General features: G+C 40.2%; 8 protein-coding genes and 1 non-coding gene across 9 annotated transcripts; 3 read left to right on the plus strand and 6 right to left on the minus strand.

The window, feature by feature from the left end:
- Positions 1 to 40: 40 nt before the first annotated feature.
- On the minus strand, positions 41 to 834 carry sec1_1 (syntaxin binding protein 1; the record flags this gene model as incomplete). The annotated part of the gene is made up of 3 exons (XM_064822744.1): positions 41 to 427; positions 490 to 612; positions 673 to 834. The coding sequence occupies 3 exons, from the start codon at positions 832 to 834 to the stop codon at positions 41 to 43; spliced, it is 672 nt and encodes a 223-aa protein (XP_064679344.1).
- A 149-nt stretch (positions 835 to 983) lies between these two features.
- Positions 984 to 3077, minus strand: ATC70_003383 (uncharacterized protein; the record flags this gene model as incomplete). Its single annotated transcript, XM_064822745.1, has 8 exons — positions 984 to 1035; positions 1095 to 1263; positions 1355 to 2104; positions 2163 to 2226; positions 2279 to 2388; positions 2447 to 2729; positions 2788 to 2864; positions 2915 to 3077. 8 exons carry the CDS (start codon positions 3075 to 3077, stop codon positions 984 to 986), a joined length of 1668 nt encoding a protein of 555 aa, XP_064679345.1.
- Positions 3078 to 3721: 644 nt separating this feature from the next.
- ATC70_003384 (uncharacterized protein) lies at positions 3722 to 4147 on the plus strand (the record flags this gene model as incomplete). The annotated part of the gene is made up of 5 exons (XM_064822746.1): positions 3722 to 3738; positions 3788 to 3843; positions 3900 to 3931; positions 3989 to 4046; positions 4101 to 4147. 5 exons carry the CDS (start codon positions 3722 to 3724, stop codon positions 4145 to 4147), a joined length of 210 nt encoding a protein of 69 aa, XP_064679346.1.
- Positions 4148 to 4213: 66 nt separating this feature from the next.
- ATC70_003385 (uncharacterized protein) lies at positions 4214 to 7440 on the minus strand (the record flags this gene model as incomplete). Its single annotated transcript, XM_064822747.1, has 3 exons — positions 4214 to 4342; positions 4404 to 7109; positions 7165 to 7440. The coding sequence occupies 3 exons, from the start codon at positions 7438 to 7440 to the stop codon at positions 4214 to 4216; spliced, it is 3111 nt and encodes a 1036-aa protein (XP_064679347.1).
- A 1207-nt stretch (positions 7441 to 8647) lies between these two features.
- On the minus strand, positions 8648 to 10678 carry SHO1_3 (Transmembrane osmosensor; the record flags this gene model as incomplete). Its single annotated transcript, XM_064822748.1, has 6 exons — positions 8648 to 9487; positions 9543 to 9956; positions 10023 to 10076; positions 10140 to 10249; positions 10306 to 10454; positions 10527 to 10678. 6 exons carry the CDS (start codon positions 10676 to 10678, stop codon positions 8648 to 8650), a joined length of 1719 nt encoding a protein of 572 aa, XP_064679348.1.
- An 861-nt stretch (positions 10679 to 11539) lies between these two features.
- On the plus strand, positions 11540 to 12704 carry ATC70_003387 (uncharacterized protein; the record flags this gene model as incomplete). Its single annotated transcript, XM_064822749.1, has 5 exons — positions 11540 to 11796; positions 11852 to 11991; positions 12040 to 12313; positions 12376 to 12539; positions 12598 to 12704. 5 exons carry the CDS (start codon positions 11540 to 11542, stop codon positions 12702 to 12704), a joined length of 942 nt encoding a protein of 313 aa, XP_064679349.1.
- Positions 12705 to 16056: 3352 nt separating this feature from the next.
- arc1 (ARP2/3 actin-organizing complex subunit Sop2) lies at positions 16057 to 16293 on the minus strand (the record flags this gene model as incomplete). The annotated part of the gene is made up of 1 exon (XM_064822750.1): positions 16057 to 16293. The coding sequence occupies one exon, from the start codon at positions 16291 to 16293 to the stop codon at positions 16057 to 16059; it is 237 nt and encodes a 78-aa protein (XP_064679350.1).
- A 1848-nt stretch (positions 16294 to 18141) lies between these two features.
- Positions 18142 to 18223, plus strand: ATC70_003389. Its single transcript has one exon. It is a non-coding gene; the product is annotated as a tRNA-Ser (tRNA).
- Positions 18224 to 18522: 299 nt separating this feature from the next.
- On the minus strand, positions 18523 to 23007 carry DCR2 (Phosphatase dcr2; the record flags this gene model as incomplete). The annotated part of the gene is made up of 6 exons (XM_064822751.1): positions 18523 to 18877; positions 18938 to 19236; positions 19300 to 22503; positions 22570 to 22719; positions 22779 to 22911; positions 22970 to 23007. 6 exons carry the CDS (start codon positions 23005 to 23007, stop codon positions 18523 to 18525), a joined length of 4179 nt encoding a protein of 1392 aa, XP_064679351.1.
- Positions 23008 to 23050: the final 43 nt, after the last annotated feature.

Raw genomic sequence — 23050 nt, forward strand, 5'->3', positions numbered from 1 at the left:
TTGGCTATAAACGGTAGAGAATGATACATGTTTTTTTTTTTTACTTTCTGGACTTCTTGGACTTGGGCTTCTCATCTTCCTCCTCCTCATCTTCATCAGACTCGGCATCCAGATCAATTTCACCATTCTCATCCTCATCATCTTCAGAATCGCCAGGACCTTGATAATATTCGATGGCACTGGGGAAGATATCGTCAGCAAGGATGATACCAGTACGGACATCATCATCACCAAACCAGTCAACAAAGGAGACGTTAAAGTCATCTTCATCTTCGTCCTCATCCTTTGCCTTACGCTTGTTATTGGGAGCCTTATTCTCGTGATATTCAATGGTGGTTTTGCTGATAGTGGCACCGCCGTTCTCAGGATCAACAGAAATTTCCTTGGTCAAGGTTTCGTTCTTGAAGACGCCGTTCTTCTTAAAGGTCTAAATAGGAAAATGCGGTTTAATGATATGGTGTATATTAGAGAGTGTCATCAATTACTTACAGCAATCACCTTGCGGTAATCAGGCTTATCATGGTCGTATTCGACATGGAAATCAGTCAAGTTATCCAAGGCCTCCAAGTCATTGTCAGAGGGATTGATGGCAAACATGGGAGAGTTTCCAATCTGTAAAGACATGTGTTAGAAACTACTACATCTGGCTCATAACGTTTTGAAATACTTTACAGCTGTACCCCAGAAACCAGGAATTTTCTTGACCAATTCACGACGTTTGTGATAGATAGGATCCATGAGTTTGCGTTGGTAAGCTTGAACTTGCTCAACAGCCTTCATGGTTTCCTCTTCAAGGACATTGAAAGTATCGTTCAAGAGATCTTCAGCAGACATTTTTTTTTAATTGGATTTATTGGATATTAAAGAAAAGAAGTTTGAATAGTAAATCACGAACTCTTTTATATTTATATGCCAAAACCTTTTTTTTTTTTCACTTGATTTCGCATAAGCCATCGATTCAGTCAGTCTGTGACGCCTCACGACTACTTTAATGTCCTTAGTTTAGCTGCTGCATTTGGATATTCCTTTGCAAATCTAGAATGATGGGCGTAATTAGCATCAAATGGACTTTGAATCCACTCCAAACGCTTTACCTGATTTGTGCTTTAGTCGCTTCCACGTAGCTAATGGCATGCTCTAGCTCAGGCTGCGTTCTGGCAAGAGGGATTGCCCTTTCGTAGTACACTAATGCTTCGGAAGGTCGGTCTTGTTCAATCAGCATTTGAGCCAAAGAAGCCACTGCAGCATCGCAAGCAGGATCCGCTATGAAAATGTGAATCAAATGTCGTCATGCTTCATCTCGGTTCTTTTTTTTTTTTTTTTTTTTTTTTTTTTTTTTTTTTTTTTGCCTTACCATCAAGCGCACTTTTGCATAATTGAATGGCCTCATCTGATTTGTCCAAATGTTGATATAAAATCATGGCTTTGTTGATAAACGGCAGTGGATGGCTTGGATCCAGTGCCATGGCCTTATTAAACATGTCAATGGCGCCTTGAATATTACCTTGATCGATTAAAACCTCTCCGTAGTAATTGAAAACTTCGGCGTGCGTAGGAAACTGTGTTGAAATCTTTTGAAACAAGTCCACGGCTGTTGAATGGTTGCCTAATTTGTGCTCGACTACGGCCAGTTGAATATGCGCATACACAAATGTTGGATCCAAGCGACTGCTCTCCATGTAATCTTTCAATGCTAGGCCGTAATGTCCACTGATGTAATGTATTTGGCCCAAGTGATAGAAGATGTCAGGGTCCAATGGGCTTAAATTGCTGGCAATTTTCATTTGCGATAATGCCAATGTCAAATCGCCTTTTTCCATGTAGACGTTGGATTTCTTGATATAGACTTGAATGTAGTTTGGATCCAGTTCAAGAGCCTTGTTGAATGCATCCAGCGCTTCGTCGGATTGACCCTCCAGGAAGATCAGGGTGCCTTTGAGGTTGAGTGCTGCTGCCTGATTTGAGCATTTTAAATCAACGGCCAATTTGATGTAGTCCAGCGCATCATAGTACTTTTTCTGGGCCAATGCAGACCTGGCTTTGACATAATATGCATTACCACTGTCTTCATCCACCGTATAGGGTAGATCATTACAGCGTATATCTACCTCCATTGTGAGCACTGATTTGCCGTATTTTATAAACACCAAGGTACGACCTACCTGGACGGAATGAATCGAAATAGGCGTTTATATATACAGGAGAAGGTAGTCTAAAAGCTCTTGTCTTTTGCTTGTTGATATGTTGACATGTGATTGATAAAAGCGTAGCAAATTACCTTGATGATGTTGCTTGCTTTTTCTTCCGAGATAGCCTTGAGAAGCTTGTGTGTGTGCTCCAGAGCAAATTTATTCGTAAAGCCCTCAAGAATCGAGAGGCTGGTGAAATCTATACATTTAATAATAAGATGGATCAATGAAATGATGGATCAAATAGCTATAAATACCAAACAATGCATTTTCAGCATCACCCAAACGCTCGTACGCTAATGCTCTTCTTTGTAATGCTTTAATGTAGGTAGGATTCAACCGCAACGCTTCACTGCAATCTGCTATCACCCGATCAACTTGGCCTAAATTTGCATAACAAGCTGCTCGGTTGGAATAAAAAGCCGGATCTGCTACAAAGAGGATCGCCTGGGTGTACAGTTGAATGGCTTGTGGGTATCTTTTCTCGGCGAATGCTTGATTGCCTCTGGTTTTTAAGGATGTAGCTGCTGTTAGACGTTGCTACGTATACAATTGAGTCCTTCACAGCATGCTGCAAATGTCAATTAGACTAGATTACCTGAGCGCTCAGCAATCCAATGACATTCTCGGACATGGCTTCATACATATCATCTGTTAGATCCGGTACCAGCTCATCTGCAATAAACAAATGAGTCAATAGATCAACACGGATGTATGCTATTTACCTTGATACCGTTGCTTCATGCCTGAATGCTGCTGATTTGAAAGGAGAAAAGCTCCTGTTCCAGCAAGTGTGATGCCAGCGACTGCCGCCACATAAAACTTCCAGCTTTTTGAATCGAGAAACTTGTAAAGAGCTGATGGTTCTGGCACTTGTTTGGAGGACATGATGTGATTAATGCAGAAAAGAGAGAAAGAAAGAAAGAAAGAAAGAAAATGAAATGATGATATGCAAATTTATATGGATACACAAGAGACAAAGCAATCATGACGTCGGCGTTGTTTGAATGTGTATCTGCCTTCACATTACACCTAATTCTGCTGTTTCAACATTCACCACTCTCTTTCCATTCATAGAAACAAGTTTTTTTGTTCCTTCTCAAGTATAACACACACACACACACACATCATGGCAGGTTTAAGAAGTAAGTTTTGCCTACTAACCTATGCTGGTGTAGCCAACTAAAGCACATCTTGTATAGCGTAAGAAACACACATCTCTCGACAGAAAATGTTGGTTTCTTAGATTTTTTGTTAGTATTATTGCTTTGGCTTTTGTCTTGGCTATTGGTTTTTTGTTGGTGATTTTGTCCTGTGCTCTCTACTAGTAAGTATAATATTCCCAGGGCGTATCGCCAACTCACATGCCTATTCTCTAGTAACTGGTGGCCTTTGTTAGTTGGTAAAACAAGATGGAGTAAAGTGGAGTCAACAGGAGAGATATACTCACGTTCTTTTATACAGTGGCTACATATATATTAGCACCCTTACCTAATGCCCTATGCGGAAGATGCTCAGGAGAAGACGATATCATGTCAGATTATAACAGGTATGTGTGTGGACTATCCAATGTAACTGTGCCGTTAACATGGCTGTAGTGGTGTTATTGATGCAGGACATTTTATTACTGGCATGTTTATTGTCACAGGATTTTGTAAGTGCAAGAGAAAAAAAAAAGGGATTCAAGTTGAGGGATTAATGGTTATCTAGGCTTGCCATTTGTCTTGGCTCACGCTGAAGTGGTAAGTAGCTCCACTATATGCTATGAGAAATGACCATTAAGTAAGTGTGTTTTGTAGATTACGGTGCCTGCTATGATTATGAGTATTGCAGGCGGTGTGTTGGTATATGGAACAAGTAGGTATCTCAGCATGGAAAAGCAGTGGCATGTGTCTCTAAACATTTCTCTAGTTATTGCATATACACACTTTTTCGCTCATCAAGGCGACGAATTTTGATATCCTTTCCAACAGCAGAAATAAATCAACAAAATGATGGTACAATGAGAGGATGATTTTTATTAGTTAAAAAGTATGGTATCGCTCAGATGGGGATGGGGATGATGATGTTGATGCTTTTGTTGTTGATTCCACTGATTGATGTAACTGCTTGATGATTTCATCGCATTCACGCAAGTTACGAGGAAAAGGCTGCTACACAAACAATATGGTTTAGTATCAAGTACCTATATACGCCATCTGATGAGAAACCTACCTTTTGGTTGAAATCGTCCACTGGTAAATACAGCATTTCCACGTCGAAATTGCCCACCACCTTGAGGACATCTTGATCAGGATCACGCTTTTTCTTCTTTTGTCTATGACGCTCCTTGAAGGATCTCGAGTACCAAGCATTGAAGCAATGAAAGCCGGCCAAATAAGAGTTGTGTTGGCACACAGGCAACATGTGAGCTAGAGCAAATCGAGCCTGCCCAATGGCACCATCCTCCTTATTCACATAGCCCGATAAGCACTCCTTCTTTTTCTTCTTGGAGAATAACCGAGAAAAGGGTGTACGAGACTTCATGACATAATCAGGGCGCACGTGCAGTGAGATGGTGATGATCATGTCTGGGTGTGTATCAATCACACACTCATAGTCAAAGTTGATGTTTTGCGACAGGATTTCATACCGAGACATGTATTCAAAGCGACCATCGCTGACTACGCAACGGACATAGGCGCGGTCTTTTGGCAAAGGCAGTAGAATGTCTTGAATACCGTTGACATGGAGATACAGCTTACCGTGGCCAGGCTTTTTGAATGGCATCTTGTTGAGTGTGATGTTGTACTGCTTGACTCTTTGCTGTTGTGGTTGCTGGATATTGGATTCAGACAAGGAAGACGCAAGTGGCTTTCGACGCACTGATCTTGATGCATTCAGCCTGGGTATTTCGCCAATTTGTGGTGCTGATGTGTTGGTGGAAATGGATTTTTGAACAGCCACTTTAGGTATAACAGGCGTTTCAAAGTCTGTAAAGTTCAATGATAGGGAGAGCGTGCTGTCTGTTGCTAACGTCTTGTCCAGGCTGGTACGGCTGTTGGGCATCGAACCCTGACGCAGCATGGCATCCACATCTTGATCTGATAATTCCACTTTATCGCTTCCAAGATAGTCTGGTGTGGGTGGCACTTGTTCTTGTGTTTTGTTGGATGCTTGGTGTAATCGCTGCATTTCCTTCAACTTTTTTTCTTGATCCAACTCTTCCAAATTGAATTCGCGGTCCAGAATAGCAGCCCAGGAACTCATGCTCATGGTCCAAGCGGCTTTTTGACTTCCACTCATTCTCTTCATCTCTTTGGAATCTTGTTTCTCCAGTTGCTTGAGAGCAGCAATCGCATTGCCACCCATGTTACTGGTCGTGCTGCTGCTTCTTCGTAAATCAGAGCGTTGGGGTCGCACTGGTAGTGATGGTTCCACAGATGTTGCTCCTTTATTGCTGGCGGCGGAAGTTTGTATTTGCTCCATCACATCCTCCACTTGTTTTTCAGGCGGCAGAAAGGAGAGTGTCTCATGGGCCTTGTCCAAGGTAGGTGAAATACGTCTGTCTTCATTGAGAATCTTGACTGATTTGTAGATGGGTGATGCTAGCCGAGTAGCAAATTGAACAGGCACAATCTCTTCCTCCTCCTCTTCCACCTCGTCATCATCATCCTCATCATCTTGGTCAGAATCCTCTGTCTCTTCGTCTCTTTCACATGGCTGGTTTTGTTGAGGCGCATTTTTGACGGTTTTAGTATGTTCGTAGTAGGTGCGAATGTCAGGGTATACAATCTTCTTGTCTGCAGCTGCTGGTGAGTAGTTGATTTTTGATAGTGAGGAGGAAGAATTGACAATATTGCCATTGTTGTTGGTATTAGAGTCAAAGTAGTCTTCCCCGTCTGATTCATCGTCGCCATCATCATCCGTTGATTCTCCCTCTTCCTCTGTGTCTGTGCTGCGTGTTGCTGTGGTTACTGATGTTTCTTGGTTCAGAACACTTGCCATTTTAGGCTGTTCAACAGGCAGAGAAGATTGCCCATCATCCAATAATTCATCAGGCTCCGTGCTGAATATTTGCGTTTGTGTTTCATTAACACTCAACGTTGAAGTGGTACAAGCTTTGTTGTCGTCTTGCTCGTCGCTCGTTTGGTAGGAATCAATCATGGTGACAATTGCAGGAGGAGATTTTGGTTCGGTCGTATCTTCATCTGCCTGGACAAATATACTAGACGAAACATAGGAATTGACCTTGAGTGATGAGATGACTCTGGAATTCCTCTTGGACTCGGAAATGGTCTCCGCAAGGTGCTCTGGTGGATGATCTTGTTTATTCTCCATAGCACCAGCGGTTGTAGTGCTGTCTACCGCTGAGGCTGCCGACTTGCTGGGTGGACTGGGCAATGTATATGCTTTCTTTTCCAACTTTATAAACAAGGGGTTGTTCTTGACAGCTGATTTCTTAACAAGTTGAGCAACCTCCATCTGCCTCTTTAATCGCTGCTTCTCCAGTTCAGCTTCCTCCTCTGTCAATACTTTTTGCTGTGTCTCCTTGACTCTGCCCTTGCGAAAGTACCTGCCATCAGACTTTTGGCGGTCAAGACTGATTTCTAGTTTTTTCTGATCCTCTCCTGCTGTATTTGTTGTCTCCTCTGCCAGTTCTCTTAATAATTTGAATCTGTCAGGGGTGCTGTAATTGGGTCGAACGGAGCGATTACGAGACAATTGCTGCTGCTTTTGTTGTCTGAGGTATTGTAAAATGGTATCTGACGAGGTGATATCGCTTGGCACATAACCGAGATCATTGGAAGGAGTGGCAGATACTCCTTTATCCATCAAAAGCCGAGCAACTTGAGTGTTTTCCAAGAAACAAGCTAAATGTAGGGTCGAATTGTTGCACTCACCCCAAAAACGAGTATCAAGATCATGTAATGAGGATTGCTATTTGTTTTCAGTTGATGTATGTTTTTTTTCGATACAGCTCTTCTTGTCTTACCTCAATTAAATAAGCTAATAATCTGAATCTGTCTTCTTGATTCATATAGAGACATGTGAAATGGATGGCACTTACAGGCTGAAATGTAGATCCCAGCTTGTTTGATTCGACCAGCCTTTGTTCCAAATGATCAAAGTTATCCAGTGCCTGGGGTATAGGAGTCCATAGTAATTCGGGTTCCATGGTGAGATACTTTTGTACCTGAGCAATGTCATTATTCACAAGCGCAGTTGTCCAGTCTACCAAAAGAGCTGACAACTGAGTATTCAATACCATTTGGATACTATGGATAATCTACGGCTAATGGCTGGTATTGTGCTTGCAAAAAAAAAAAAAAGAAAGCGAGAAAGAAAAGGAAGAAAGAAAAATAAATTCAAAATAGGAAGGGCATGCAATTTACAAAAAGGTTAAAATTAGTAACTGGGTATCAATCAAGCGCAAGTGCTAACTCTGATTTAAGTACAAGATGTTCTCAGGTAGGCATTTCTTGTACTACGATGCAGTAATCAAGATGCAAAACTGACACACTACTTGATTTCGTTTGCCATATTCTACTGAAAGCGATGCTATTCCCATCTCTTTCATATCTGAAGCCTAAGTCATATCAAGATGCATCCAGCTTTGAGTTAAACATGGACTTCAAACGGAGAAATGGTCTTATTCCAGCAATGCCGCTACAATAACGCGAAAACCAACATTTGCAGCCAAGACACATTTCTACTTCTCATACATGATGTTTGCCAAGCAAAAAAGTGTCATTTGGCTTATAGATGTTGTAGTGATTGCTCATCACAGAATTAATCTACTCACAAACAGCTTGCTAGTTTGATAGAGATGCAGGGCCGTTCTTGAAAAGCGTTTATTAACATGGAGGCTTCTTGATAGAGGTCTAGAGTGGAAATCAGTTAATGAACAATCACAATTGTTCCTGAATGTTGGTTTCTGAATCATATAGATTCCAACTCCGGATATCTGATATTGCTAAAGAACTCGTTTCCAGAAGATGGTTCATGACAATTGTCGAGCAAAAGTGTATAGAGTAAAGTATACTCTAAAGGCCAATACAAAAGTTATGTGATTCGACTCCAATTATCTGTTTATACATGTGATTAACAATGAAATGACAGCTCATTTGGCCTGCATCTCGTTGATGATCTGCAAGTAATAATATGACAATGTTATTCACAGATAGATATTTAATATTAATAAAGAAACATATTATAGCGAATTAATATATGTATATATACAATAGAAAAAAGAAGCAAGGGTAAAGGAATGTAAAGATGTTAGAGTTTGAGGGAAAAAAAAAAAAAAAAAAAAAAAAAAAAAAAAAGGTATTTGTAGATTGTTTGATATGATGTGAATATTACTGCTCTAAGCTTGAAAAATGCAGCAAAAAGTTGACTTTTGAACTATATAAAACATGGAAAGAAGGATACCTGCTCCCCTGATATTTTTTTCTTTCATCTTTAATTTGGCTGATCTACTGGTTATTAACCAAATTGGAAGGTGGATCTATTTGTGGCACTGGTGAAGTTCGTGATGAGTGTTGCTGTTGCTGCATTTTGCTTGCTGCCTGTAGTCTTTTCAACTGCCTGCTCTCACCGCCCAATTCGTCAGGTAACATTGATCCCTTCAAATTCTTTATCGTAATTCCCATCGTCTTTTGGTCATATTTGTCCCACATTTTTGCTGATTTGAGAAATTCGGATGTAGGCCAAACAAGATTCAGTTTGCGAGGGCCTGGAGATTCATCTGTGATAGGCTCCACTTTCAATCCAATGTAAAAAGTTGTGGTATAAATCGGGACGAGTGATTCCTTTTCTTCAGCTGTTAAAAACGGAATTGATTTGATGTGATCCTGCTCGCTCATAGAACTATCAACTGTAAATGTTCTTTCGGCAATGTTGAAATTCCCATGAGCCGCATCCCAGCTTTCTTTTCCGGGAAAACAATAGTGCACCTTTTCGATTCCTTTGATGTAAGGGTGGGCAATTTGTAGTAGATCAACTAATTCCAATTTCGACACTAATTGACGCAATCGAGATTCCACTAGTCCAGACCATTGCAAGCGAATTTGTGGAGAATAAGAACTGACGACAATTTGTAGATAGTGGTTGTAGATTTGGAAAAAATCGCTCTCTTCAAATAGATCCTGCCATTTTCCTGTACCAATCATAATTTTATCTGCTATTTCTCCAGTTCTGCAAAATTCGTGAAGCATGATGTCCCGAGTCGAGTCCGTAACGTTGTGTGTTGCGCACATTGATGGATAAGCTGGTGTGATGATGGGCATGCGATGGCTTTTGTCAGCTGGAAATAACTGCACTACAGTGATTAACTTGGACACAATGGCATTTCAGACTATGCACACTTACATTAGGGTTCCATTGTCTGGCTGGAAGCGGCCCCTCCTCCATTGGTTTCAGTAATATTGGTTGTGGCCATCCCCATTGATACATTATACGAAAAAATCTACTGACGATCGAAGCAGCGCAGGCATTTGGGTACATTTGACACACTCTAGCGACTAACATGGCCCAAGCAACACCGCCCAAAAATCCCATGATGTTTGAATAGATTGCTCTCTTCTTTGCCCACAGTTTGATCGTTCGTAATGCAAGTCGAAACACTGGTACGCTAGGCACAAGTCGTAGAATCTCATCTGTCACACGAGAGCCGTTCAAGCTACGAATGCATCGTTCATCCAATCCCAAAAGCAAACTATTGTCAGACAAGTCGAGATCATCGGGCACAGCTGCAATGGATAATCTTGCACAGACAAAATCAATCTATTCAATCATGTAGAGCATGAGCCATCATGCACACTTGTGTGATTGATTCAACAGTTTACTTACAGGAATCCCAGAAAAGCGCATTTTGATGACTGGCACATACGCATCGACTACAGACTAGACAATTGGAGTGAGCAAGAGTCTCTTTCTTCAATTGGCAATTGGAGCATCCAAACTTACTGTTAATTCGGTCACTTCAGGTCGTTCGCTGAGCATGGTGTACATGATGGTGAAAAAGTGTTCTCGCTCGACATGTTTAGGGACCACGCACAAGGTATCAATATCAGCCCCTAATTGAGATGGTTAACTACATTGTCTGGCTTGCGATTATGATTTTGATGAATACCCGTATTATGTACACCCAATTTATAACTACCAAAAGTGAATATCTTTCCTCCGGCACTCTTTGCTTGTTGTTCTAATAATCCTTGCTTGATGCCAACGCGGTAGACAAAGTCTTTGACCATGAAATTCAGCTTGTTCAACACAGTTATCCTATGTATACATGGTACGCTTAGCAACTGAAGCTTTGTCATGAAGAGATCGATATCCTCATTTCTTTCTTACCTTTTTTGAGCCTCTTTTTCACTCTCAAATAGCCCATAATTGTGCAGAGTCTTTACGAGATCTTCAGTCAGTTTTATCTCGTGTTCTGTTGGCAAGTCAAGAGATATAGGAGCTGTAACGCCCCACTGCTGTTGTCGATGTGTTTGTGACATATTCTACAACCTACTTTGAACAGACTGTAAAAAAAAAAAAAAAAAAGGGAATGAAAACGTTTGAAATATAAATTGAATATGGAAATTGCAGGCGAACCCACTAAATTACAATGCGGTCGAAAAAATTTGTACGCGGTGCCTCAAATGGGCAATGATATTTATCATTGAACTCGTGCTTCCTCTTGACATTGCTTCATATAAGACACGTATGAGACGTTCATTGTCTTTGAAATGTCTCACCAGATACAACCACCATTGAAAATGCCATGAGGTTTACCACTGAATTTCATGTTTTATATGAAATTGAGTCAATTTTTAAGAGGGGCATGTCTGATCTGATGATTACTGTCTAGTAGCGAATCGCAGCAGAGACAGTTTATGAACTTCCAAAGGTGAATTTAGAGGCATAATCAAATCAATCGGCATATAGTTGATTGCCACTACTCTACTGATCTGCAATGGATCTTGATACAATCTCCATTGAAGCAAAACTTTTAAGTTTGAGATGATCACACACTTTGACATTAACGCTAAATTAGGTAGAAAAATGAAACCTGGAGGATGACTCTTTTATCAAGATTTTTTAGTTTTACTCAACAATTTGCTTTCTTTCTCTTACAATATGCAGCTATGATGCGATTAGCAATTAGAAAGCAAATATTTTCCATCATAATAGGCTGCGTAGTCCTATTGTTTGTTGCAGCAATAACCACTTTCAGCAGCAATAAACCACTGGCCAAGAGTACACATCAAACAGCTACCGAGTCGACTGCATTGTCACTGCATCGACATGCACATAAAGTCAAAGGTTGCTATGTAATCCTCATCCGTAATAGTGAACTAGATGGCATCGCTTCAACTATGGCACAGATTGAAGATACGTTCAATTCCAAATTCGATTATCCCTACGTGTTTTTGAATGATGAACCATTCACAAATCATTTCAAATCAACAGTTGCAAGCTTGACCAAAGCCCGTGTCTTATTTGGCCTGTTGAATTCCACCATGTGGGGATATCCTGATTTCATTGATCAAGAATATGCTGCAGAATGTCGAAAATCGATGACAGAGCTTGGAATACCTTATGCATCGAGCGAATCTTATAGACATATGTGCAGGTTTGTGTTACAGCATAAAGTACAATGCGCATCTGACACCGTTTTTTGTAATCAGATTTCAAAGTGGATTCTTTTTCAGACATCCATTGCTGGACGAGTTTGATTACTATTGGAGATTAGAACCCTACGTTGACTACTACTGCCAAATTGATTACGATGTGTTTAGGTTCATGAGAGACAATAAGAAAAAATACGGTAATGTTCATCAGATGTTGTTCTGTACAAGTATTAACTGGATTTCAGGCTTCACTATTGCCTACAAAGAGCACATTGAAACAGTACCTACTTTATGGAAAACAGTAATGAGCTTTCTAGACGAATACCCTGATATTGCCAAGCAACTACCCTCTCGAAACGAATCCCTAATCAACTTTGTCACCAACGACGATGGTCAATCTTACAACACCTGCCATTTCTGGTCGAACTTTGAGGTTGGTGATCTGTCTTTATGGCGGTCTGAAGCATACTTGAAGCTGTTTGAGTATCTCGATAGATCTGGAGGGTTTTTTTACGAGAGGTATGTGTCTTATTATACACCTACATCACGCAACTATAAATAACGCTCGTACACTGCAACAGATGGGGCGATGCACCAGTCCATTCGATCGCTGCGGCAATACTGTTGAAAAAGAGCGAATTTCATTTTTTTAATGATATAGGCTATCGGCATACATCCTATACGCATTGCCCAGTGGGCGATGCATTTCGAATAAGATGCTCATGCGACCCAAATAACAACTTTGGTAACGACGATCCGCTTAATGCGTCAAAGGAGACTTTATCTAATCGAATATTTCCTAGACTTCAACATGGAATTAAGCTGTTATCCAAATTACAAGGCTGCTCTACATCCACATTATAAGAGAATATTTGACAAACTGATGCCTGTGGCTGACCATCAAGATTAATCAAATGTTTTGAAGTCTTTGTATAATAAAGTTGCAGGATCCTATAATGCAAATTACATACTGAGTACCTTCGCAAAACTGTGAGCAGGATTACATGTAATATCAACTAGCATGTAGCTTACCTACCATCATATGACTCTTACATTTCTCTCATACAATAAAAACTCCATTGTAAATCAATCATCATCAGACTTGCGTAGAGAAAAATGCACGTGAAGTTAAACGGATCGATCTTCCTGGTTTCGTTTTACGAGTCATCAAGAAGATTGAAACACTTCATATATTAGCAATGATGCACCTAGATCCGGACATCAGATAGATATATAAGTTACGTTACAAATCACGTTCCTGGAGAGCCATCAGTCATATCAAGCTTCATTACATTCCTACACTATAAATTGTAACTGAATTTCTAATACACGCATAGTTTTTCCCTGCCAATTGACACAGCTCACTGGCACTTCTAAGTCCGAGACTAATTTTCGGTCTCCGATTTCGGAGAATTTTGGTCAATTTGAACACCCGCTCTCTAAATGATGGTGCAATTGAAATTCGCGTAGGTAGTCTGGTTGTTGAGAAAAGGGCGGATGGATTTAGAAAATAGTTTATTTTGAATAGATGCTGCTAGTAAAACTTTTTAAATTACTATATGAATGTGGAATGTATGTGTAGTAAGAGTTGTAGAGGATACTTTGATTGAGTAGGGCATGTTTGATGTGGGGTTATTGATGGTAATGTGAATGAGTAATGACGGAAAATGTTCTAAATGACCGATTTTCAAAGGGCCATACCTCTGGATTTTACTAAGTGAACGAAAGGTTCAAGCTTATTAGCGTCTGTTTCTTCTTCAATCTTCTATACAATGGTATGGTTATTATAGATAAATAAATAAAAAAAGTTGAATATCCCCTGCTTGTAGCTCATAAAATATATGATTTTGAGCAAATTTATGAAAGGAACGTACATCTGGTACTTAAGATTTTTATATTATAATGGATATAACGTAGAGCTATCGAATGGTCTTTGCTTTGTGCGAATCCAGTGAGTATTTGTCGAGATATGGTCAAAAAAGAGTATCATGCAAAATCATGGATTTTTCTTCAAAATCTGCCTGTGATAGCAAGCAAAAAATCTGGTAATGATTTTTTGATCAGGACAAGATTTTCAATATCTCATGATAGAGTCATGCCAGAGCTTCAAGCAATAGCTCATTCGATAGGAAATTTTTTGGTTTACAATGTTTAGTAATGCTTAATAGAATGTTTTGATGACAGATACTGATTAATTCTTAGAAAACAGTAAAAAAATGGCAAAATGTATCTCATTAAATATCAAGTGAACAATGTACACTAGAGACTTGAAATAAATACCCATTGTATTCTTCTTGCAATTCTCTACAAGTTTCATATAAGTTTGAAGGGGTGGTTACTATCAAGAAACGCGTAATTTTAAGGTCAATAGATTTCAGAATCCTATGGATCATCATTCAGAACAATAGAAATTGAATCTCCGTTAAGCTTCCGCATGTGTATACCTCGTATCTATGAATTTGGGAAAACGTTTTTAAAATCGGAGCGTGCGAAAAGGGCCATATTAACTTGCTGGTTTTAAGTTATCAATGGATACCTGACATGTTGAAAAACCTTGTTGTCAAGACTAGACAACTGTAGCTTGCTTTATTCAAGATTAATAATTTTTCCAATTTAAAGTATGTATATTCTCCCGCCTAAAGATAGCATTTCCAGTGTCTGTTAACTTATGGGCTGAGTCCTTCCATTCGCAGAAGTTAATATGTCTATGCAACTAATATAATAATAGAGGATGTGTTTATACGGAATTGATTTGGGGGAAAGTATAACTGGTTGGATTCAGTGTGTTATGTAGTATCTCTATGCTGTATATGGTATGTAGTCGTCACAGAAATGGAGATGAGGAGCTGTTGCCGAATAAAATATCAGAAGGAGTTATTCGATTATTTGCTACTTGAACGTGGTTGAAAATGGATTCAAACGGATTTATATATTATCTAACACGTAGTTCGTTTTCAAGTTTTTCAAAAGCGTTTGACTCCAAATATACAGAGCTGTTGGACAACTTATTATCTATTGACACGGTAAAAAAAATAGCTTTTTATTTCCTGTTACTGAAGGTTAGTCTTGAGTCATGTCGGTTACTGAAAGTATTGCTTCTATTGATAGGTTTGAGGAGGTGATCATGGTCAAGTTGATGGACGAGTCTTGTTGACAGCTCGCAATTTGAATTCACCTCCTCGCCCTACAATAGAAGCATGCACTTTCAGTACACCATAATCCAAGACTAGCTGCAATTCAACATTCCTCTTTTTTCAATTCACCACCCTACACATTCCATCCCTCTAAAAGATATTTACAACCACAAACAATATATATCAGTGCCAATCTAAACAAATTCTATCCTTTCCAACTTTCTAAATATAATATAAATAGCCCATCCAAGACATTGAAAATAAACAACTTATCTTTCCTTCTTATTTTTACATTGTTGATATCAGTTACACTTGATTTGGTCTGTTGTCATATCTGTGTTACTGTGAATGTAAATGCGATAATGATGATTGTAGAGAGAATCAAGTGGATAACATTTATTAATATGGCTTTAATTCATTTAATGCTATATAGCCTATTACATATATTCCAATCCAACTTAATCCGAGATGTAAGATCCATTTTTGATCAAACCGATCAAACATCCGAACATTCTCTCTTTGCTGTTTCGCTATCTGCAAATAGAGTGATAAATCAAAAAGATGCAGGCCAGGGTTTCCTTGGACAGTGTTCACCACAGCGACGGCCTTTGCAGGAGTGACCAGAGACGTGGGAGCTGCGACAGGAGTAAGGTCTTGAGAAAATTCTACCCATTCTAACAGGGTCGGCAACTTCTCAATCGTGTTCAGCTCTTGATGGGCTTTTGGCGTGTAAGAACTAAATTCTTATTTGAAACACTTCCTTTGAAGATGTGGCAATATCCCTTTTCGGAGATTCTGGACTGTTTCCTTTTTAGACGTTTCCAACGTTCCCTTAGCATTTGCCTTGTGATATAATGCCGTCTTGCATAGAATATACTGCACCGAGCTTTCTGAAATGCCTTGGCGTCTATTGTCGTATAGGTCCTCATACCTAGCAAACCAGAAAGGAGTAACAAATCTAGCCTTGAACTTGGATACAACGGATTCCTGATATCTGTCCTCAGAATCAAAAGGAAAGCTTCCTGTTTTATAACCAGCAGCCTGACTCTTAACATCAGCGTCAAACTATCCACGAGCAAAACCTTGCAAACATCGCCTAAATAGCTCCTTCAATCTAATACCATTCGTCTAGTTATTCCAAGAAGCTGCCTCTTTGAAATCTTCCAGGAATTGAAGGGGATCCTCCTCCACTGAGAATCCAGAGCCATGGAACTTGGGAGCAGGTTTCACATTGCTTTCACCTGTGACAATGACAACTTGTTGATTTGGAATTGACATTTCTGCGGAGAAGACAGAAGAAGTATTCGAAGAAGAGGTAGACAGAGGGGCATCAGACTGGCCAGTGCCAGACTCTTCGATTGTCATGTTTGCTAGGCTTTACCTATTTATTTTCTGTGTTCTGTGCTCAACTGTGAGTTGATGGTATTCTTGTCTGTGAGCACGCCCAGCTTTTCCACCATTTGTTGAGAGGGCGCGGTAACGGTGTTGTGCCAGAAGGGCTACAACTGTCTATAAAGATTAAGGTATTCTTGATGGGTAGATATGTCTGTGTTGTGCAACAACATGGACAAGCTATGATAAGTGAAGTGCATCTCAGCTATCTAAATACTGAGGTTCACCAGATGTGATAAGCGTTGTACAAGATAAATTGCTACTTTGGCATTCAGAACTTAGTATAAATAGAATAACTCTTGTCTTCATCAATAAATCTTTAGTTTTTGTGTCTGATCTTATTCAAATAAGTCTTTTCTTGTTTTTATAATATCGAACATTTCTTATAAGCTACAAATAATAATCCTTTTATTCTTTGTGCTTAACACACCACCTTGCGTCTTTCCCATATACGGTATATTGCCTTTTTAGGAAATCGAGATAGAGCCAAGTAACCAAGAGAAAGATACACACGTATCAAAATCTGTCAGGGTTGAAGGGTATTCTGACAGTGATTTAGATCTGCAGGATATCATTGACAGACTAAACACAAACAAGAATAAGAAGCGCAGGTTTAAACCTAGAGCGCCAGCTACCAGGAACATTAAACAGCGATTAACCTGGATAGCGCACAACATTACACAAACTATATTGGATAAAATCAATGTTCAAATCTAATATTAATAAAGCACCTTTTTATCCATTCAACTAAAAGGCTATAACATCTTCCTGCACACTCTCTATATCTACTTCAATTTATATCTCAGATCTCAGATTGCATATACTACCTCTATATATTAGCATTTGACAAAAATCATGATACGTGTGTATCTTTCTCTTGGTTACTTGGCTCTATCTCGATTTCCTAAAAAGGCAATATACCGTTTATGGAAAAGGCGCAATGTGGTGGATTCAAGGTATAATTCTCTAACTTATCTACTATGTCTTACTTGAAGGGTTACTCCTCGTTGGTGTGGTGTTCTGGTGCATTGACACACTCATATAATTGTTGTAAAACTGTATGTTATCTCTTGATGGTGCGTTGATACTGTTATTCTAGTCGATGTGGTCTCTATTTGGTGTATTGCTAATCAATGTTGGTGCTTACTCAATTGGTGTCGCTTCTATTTTGTTGTTGTTACATATTCGTTTGATCGTGGTGCTTCTTGTCAAGTTTAGCCGAAATCTAATCAGTATTTAGAGCCGATAATGTTGAATCGATGAATTAGTCAGGGATCTAAATGAGATTGCGCGCTAATAGCCAAGCATTACTATTTCGAAATGTGGATTTGACTCTGGACTTTGACTCAGGATAGATGCAAACCAATTAATGTCGAATCGATGCAAGATTCAAGTGGAATTACAACAATGGAATTGGAGTGTTACTATTTTAAACGATAGGATCGACTCAAGAACGCGGGTACATGAAATTGACGTTAAATTGAAGGCAATCCAATTTGGGGTTACATTTGATCAGGGCACTGACATTCGGATCTGAATTGAGCCTGACAGGAGAATAACAATAGAACAATGACATATATAAATAGTATTTTGAATTGCATCTTAATAAACATCATCCATTTTTTTCTTCTTATTCTAATCTGGAGTTTAGTTACTAGTGCCAATCTAGTACGAACAAACCTAAAGAACCCTTAAATTCATCTCTCATAATTATTGGGATAGTTCTTACAGTCTTCCTTTCCACACAACAATACTTATATCTTGATTACCAACTACCAAGGTAATCATTATAGAGAGCTTGATATTTATCAATCATATCAAGTCGCTTTGTCCGAGTGGTTAAGGAGTATGACTAGAAATCATATACGCTCTGCGTGCGCAGGTTCAAATCCTGCAGGCGACGATATATTTTTGCTAAACTCTGGTTTGTAGTGTACGTAGATCGAGTGGATCTCCAGCGTCTGCATGATTTGAAGTGGATAGCTGTGCTTCTGTCACCCTGGATGCTGTAGCTCGTGTTGACAGCAGAAATGAAGACGCTTCAACATGATAATTCTTCAATTGTCTGAATAAGATGATACAGGATATGTCCATACAGGTCATTTTGATTCGCTTTTGTTGTTGTAAATGAAGAATTTATTGAAATAGAATTTTATACATGTAATTATATATTTTTGAAAAGTGTTGCATGAAGGTGATCTTTTAAAGATCAAATAAAAGAGGTCTAGGGGAAGAAATGTTGTTTTTCATTGATTTATGGATCAATTTGAATAAACCAGTACCAATGGACATGGGGATACCCATAATAATTTGTTCAGAAACACCCACAATACCATCCTTCTTGGAATATAAAGCAGCTTCAAACAAGTGATCGGTTGTCTTTTCAAAGGATGCAATACTGAGTACACTGTCCTTCATCTTGGAGATACCGAAACGAGTGATACCAAGCACTTCACCCTTACTCGTCATGATATCACCTAATAAGAAAACGTGGCGATGATCAATGGTCATACCGTGAGAGGACATTGTCATTTGAATTTCATTGATAATGGTGTTTCTATACAGAGAAACGAATGAATACAATGGAGATATTGAGGAAGATATAGTGTTGTCTTACCTTGCAGCTTCGATACCCAATACTTGAGCAACTTCCATAATGTGATTGGATGTAGTGTCTTTACCAATAATACCATCAGTTGTCATGACTTCAAGCAAACCGTAACCTTCAACCAACAGTTGCTTGGCACCCTTGCCACCTTCTTTTTCACTGATAACGGCACGAACAACAGACGGCAAACCAGTGATAACGACATTAGACAACACACGCTTCAAGGCCTTCAAACTATAGTACATAGATTCATCTTGTTTAGCATGAACGTAGACACGAATAATGTCAGGCCTGCTTGTTTGAACATCCTATGTAAATCGGTGTTAATCAATTGCCTCTCTCTCTCTCTCTCTCTACAAGTATGTACTTACCAATTGACCCATCTTTAACTTGGGCGCAGTTTTAATAGCATGAGCAATTTGATGAAGGTTAGTCTCCAATTGTAATCTGTTGATAGCATCTAAATCGATACGCAGCAAAATATAGGCTTCATTGGGTTCATAAACTTCATCCATATACATGGCCACATCACCAAGCGTTGTCTTTTCCAGACGCCCCTTTACAACACGAGCAGCTCTGACATCCCTGTTGGAGTGGAGCTCACACTTGATAATGGGGGTGGAGATCACCTTAGCAGCATTAATAATTTCCTTGATACGAGGCACACCAAGAGTAATATTCATACTAGCAACACCAGCAAAATGGAAAGTCTTCAATGTCATTTGAGTACCAGGTTCACCAATGGATTGAGCACCAATAGCACCCACAGCAGTACCAGGTTCGATCTTTGCTTTGAGGTATTTAGAGAGACAGACACCAAGGTAATCGCGCAATTGGCGTTCAGTAACGACAAACAGATTACGCACCACATTCTTCACAACCTCATCTTCGTCTTCATCAATGTCCATATCCATGTAATCTTCATCAGGCATGGCCAAACCAGATTGCAAGCCATGGGCCCTTCTAATCTTGGCCAATTTACCAGCCATCTTATCATTGACAAAGTTGAGCACCATTTCAATAAATGTAGGCATGCAGTTCTTTTGCCAGATCTCCTTTTGAGTTTCCTTCTCGGCAAAGAAATTGATTTCCCAGGGCAAGAGGCCTCTGTCTTGCTTGGGAGGTGTGATTTCCTTGACGTGGCGCAAGTTACGAGCAAATTCAACAGGAATACCATCACCTTCAATGGTCATAGGATCCAAGCCATCAGCACCATAACAGAATTGGAGCATAGCACCTTCAGAGTTACGCACAGAGAGATCGTAATGAGTCACTAAATCTTCGAAGGCCTTCATCAAACGTCTAGCCATATAACCAGTTTCTGCAGTCTTGACAGCAGTATCGACCAAACCTTCACGACCTGAAATAGCGTGGAACAAAAATTCAGTAGGACTAAGGCCTGTGTAGAAACTGTTTCTGACGAAACCCTTGGCTGGAGGACTCTTGGAGTGCTTCAAGAAATGAGGCAAGGAACGATCCTGGAAGCCGTTAGGAATACGACTACCACTGATAATTTGTTGACCGACACAAGCAACCATTTGAGACACATTGATTTGAGAACCCTTTGAACCACAACGGGCCATGATACTGGGAGAATTGTACATGTTCAATTCATCCATACAGACCTTACCCAGGTTACCACGCACATCGGACAAAATACCAGATACCATTGACTCCATGGTCTCTTCTTCGTTACAACCAGCCATATTCTCCAGTTGACCATTGTTGTAATCTTTGATAATATCATCACACTTGGCATAGGCAGCTGTTACTTGCTGAAGCTTAATCTTGCTCAAACGTTCACCAGGAGTTACATCACTGATACCGATAGAGAAACCACGGTTTGCGAGCCATCTGGCACAGAGCTTAGCCAAACGATTCATACATTTCGCAGCTTCAATAGGTCCATAATCACGCAAAATGACATAAAAGACTGAGTTCTTGTTACCATCACCAACCACAGCCTTGTCCACAAGACCACACATGATCTCACTGTTTTGCACCACAAGCCAGCCATCGTTGGGACACATGTCAGGCAGACGACCTTCTTCCTTGATAAAAGACTTGTTCTTGGCTTCCACGTTCAACAAGACCTTGCTCTCCTTGTTGGGTCTAAAGAGGACATTGAACACCTGCTTACCAGTCCACAAACGTTGAGGTTTCCAAATCACTGGAGGAGGCAGGTCAATCTTCATCTCACCGTCTCCCATCATGGTACAAGCTTGAGTGAATTCACCGCGGGTATAGAAGGTATCCTTATGAGATAACAGGTAGGATGCTGTAATGAAATCTTGAGTAGCTGCAATTAATGGTTCACCGTTTCGAGGTGTGACCAAGTTGTTCTTGACACCCATCAACTCAATAGCTTCGGCCTTCGCTTCTTGCGTTTGAGGCAAGTGCATGTTCATTTCATCACCATCAAAATCGGCATTGTAAGGCGAGCAAACACATTCGTTGAAACGGAAGGTTCTCCAGGGCATGACTTTAGCAAAATGGGCCATGATGGACAATCTGTGAAGTGAGGGCTGACGGTTAAACAGGACGACATCATTGTCTGATAAATGACGCTCGACTAGATCACCAATTTGCAAATCAGCAGCAATCTCTTGTCGATTACCAAACTTGAGAAACCTCTTGAAGCCATTGGAGCCTTGCACGAAATTAGCACCTGGATGCACGAATGGACCATTGATAACATTTTGGCGCAATTTGTGGATATTGTGTCTGTTAACTCGTTCGGGAAAAGTAAGCACTTTGGCAACACGTTCAGGCACAGCGACTTGATCGATACGCATATTGGGATCAGGCGAAATAACAGTACGGCCCGAGAAATCCACACGTTTACCAGACAAGTTACCTCTGAAACGACCTTGTTTACCCTTCAAACGTTGGCAGAGACCACGGCTGGGTTTACCAGAGTTGGCGTTGGGCACACCAGGCAATTCACTGTTGATGTACAGGGCTGCTGCTAGTTGCAAAAACTCCCATTGTTCCATCAGATTCATGACTGTAACACCTCTTTCCAGACCAGCACGAATAATGGCATTGGTGAAGATGATTTCAGTAAGTTTGGCTGTCAAATCGTCTTCGTTACTGCTGTTGTCGTCTTGCAGAACGGAGGGACGGACACACGAGGGAGGGATAGGAAGGTACTGCCAAATATACCACTCTGGTCTGCCGTGCTCCTCACTTAATCCCAACAGTTCACAATCTTCAGGTGAGATGCGCTGGAATAGTCTCAATACTCGCAAAGGGTTCAAATCGTCCTGAGCTTTGCTGATATGAGGCTTGATTTCTGGCATAGATGCTGCTGCTGCTTCGAATGTCTTTCTAAATTGCTCTGCTTCGGCATCGACTCGCTTTAAACGGTATTTATCGTGTGTGATCTTCATAGGTCCAACCTTCTTGACGACACCATTAACAGCGTTACAGTGAGGACAGTAGGTCACCTTTTTACACTTTTCGTTGACTTGCTTGATGATTCGATTTCGCTGCAAATTATCCAAACCAGGTGCTCTCAATCGTCTCAAATACATACGGCGATCTGATTCATCCAACATGACACGACTACAGGTCTAATGGAGAGAAAGGGAGAGTCAATCATTGCCTGGTCATTCTGCACCAGACTCTTTAAAACATACCTTACAAATCTCTTGCAAAATGTTAATGACAGGTCTGAAATAACCAATGTGAAAGATGGGCAAGACCAGTTTGATGTAGCCCCAATGACCAGCACACTCTTGCATTTTCTGTCCACAAGTCTCACATGTTGCATCTTTCATGGTTGTACCCTGTTGATATCAATGAATTAGTGGCTGCTGCTGCTGCTGCGGTATCTGGCGCTAATTACCAATCTCAAATCCAACACACCACCTTTGATGGGCGTACGACTCTCAGGCATGTACAGATCTCTCTGCGTAATTTCGAATTCTGCAATTTTCACCATGTTCTGAGGTGACAGAACACCAAATTGGATGTAGCGACTAATCATCAACAGGTTAGCATACACTTTTCTTTCTTGTAATGATCCACGCTGCTTACATCTTCTTTGGTGTGTTATCAATCACTTGCTCCTTCATGTTGCGATAATAAATGACAGTTCCAATGTAAAATGCTCAATCA

Source organism: Mucor velutinosus, assembly GCF_035048745.1.
Source record: "Mucor velutinosus strain NIH1002 chromosome Unknown tig00000165, whole genome shotgun sequence".
Taxonomy (NCBI): Eukaryota; Fungi; Mucoromycota; class Mucoromycetes; order Mucorales; family Mucoraceae; genus Mucor; species Mucor velutinosus.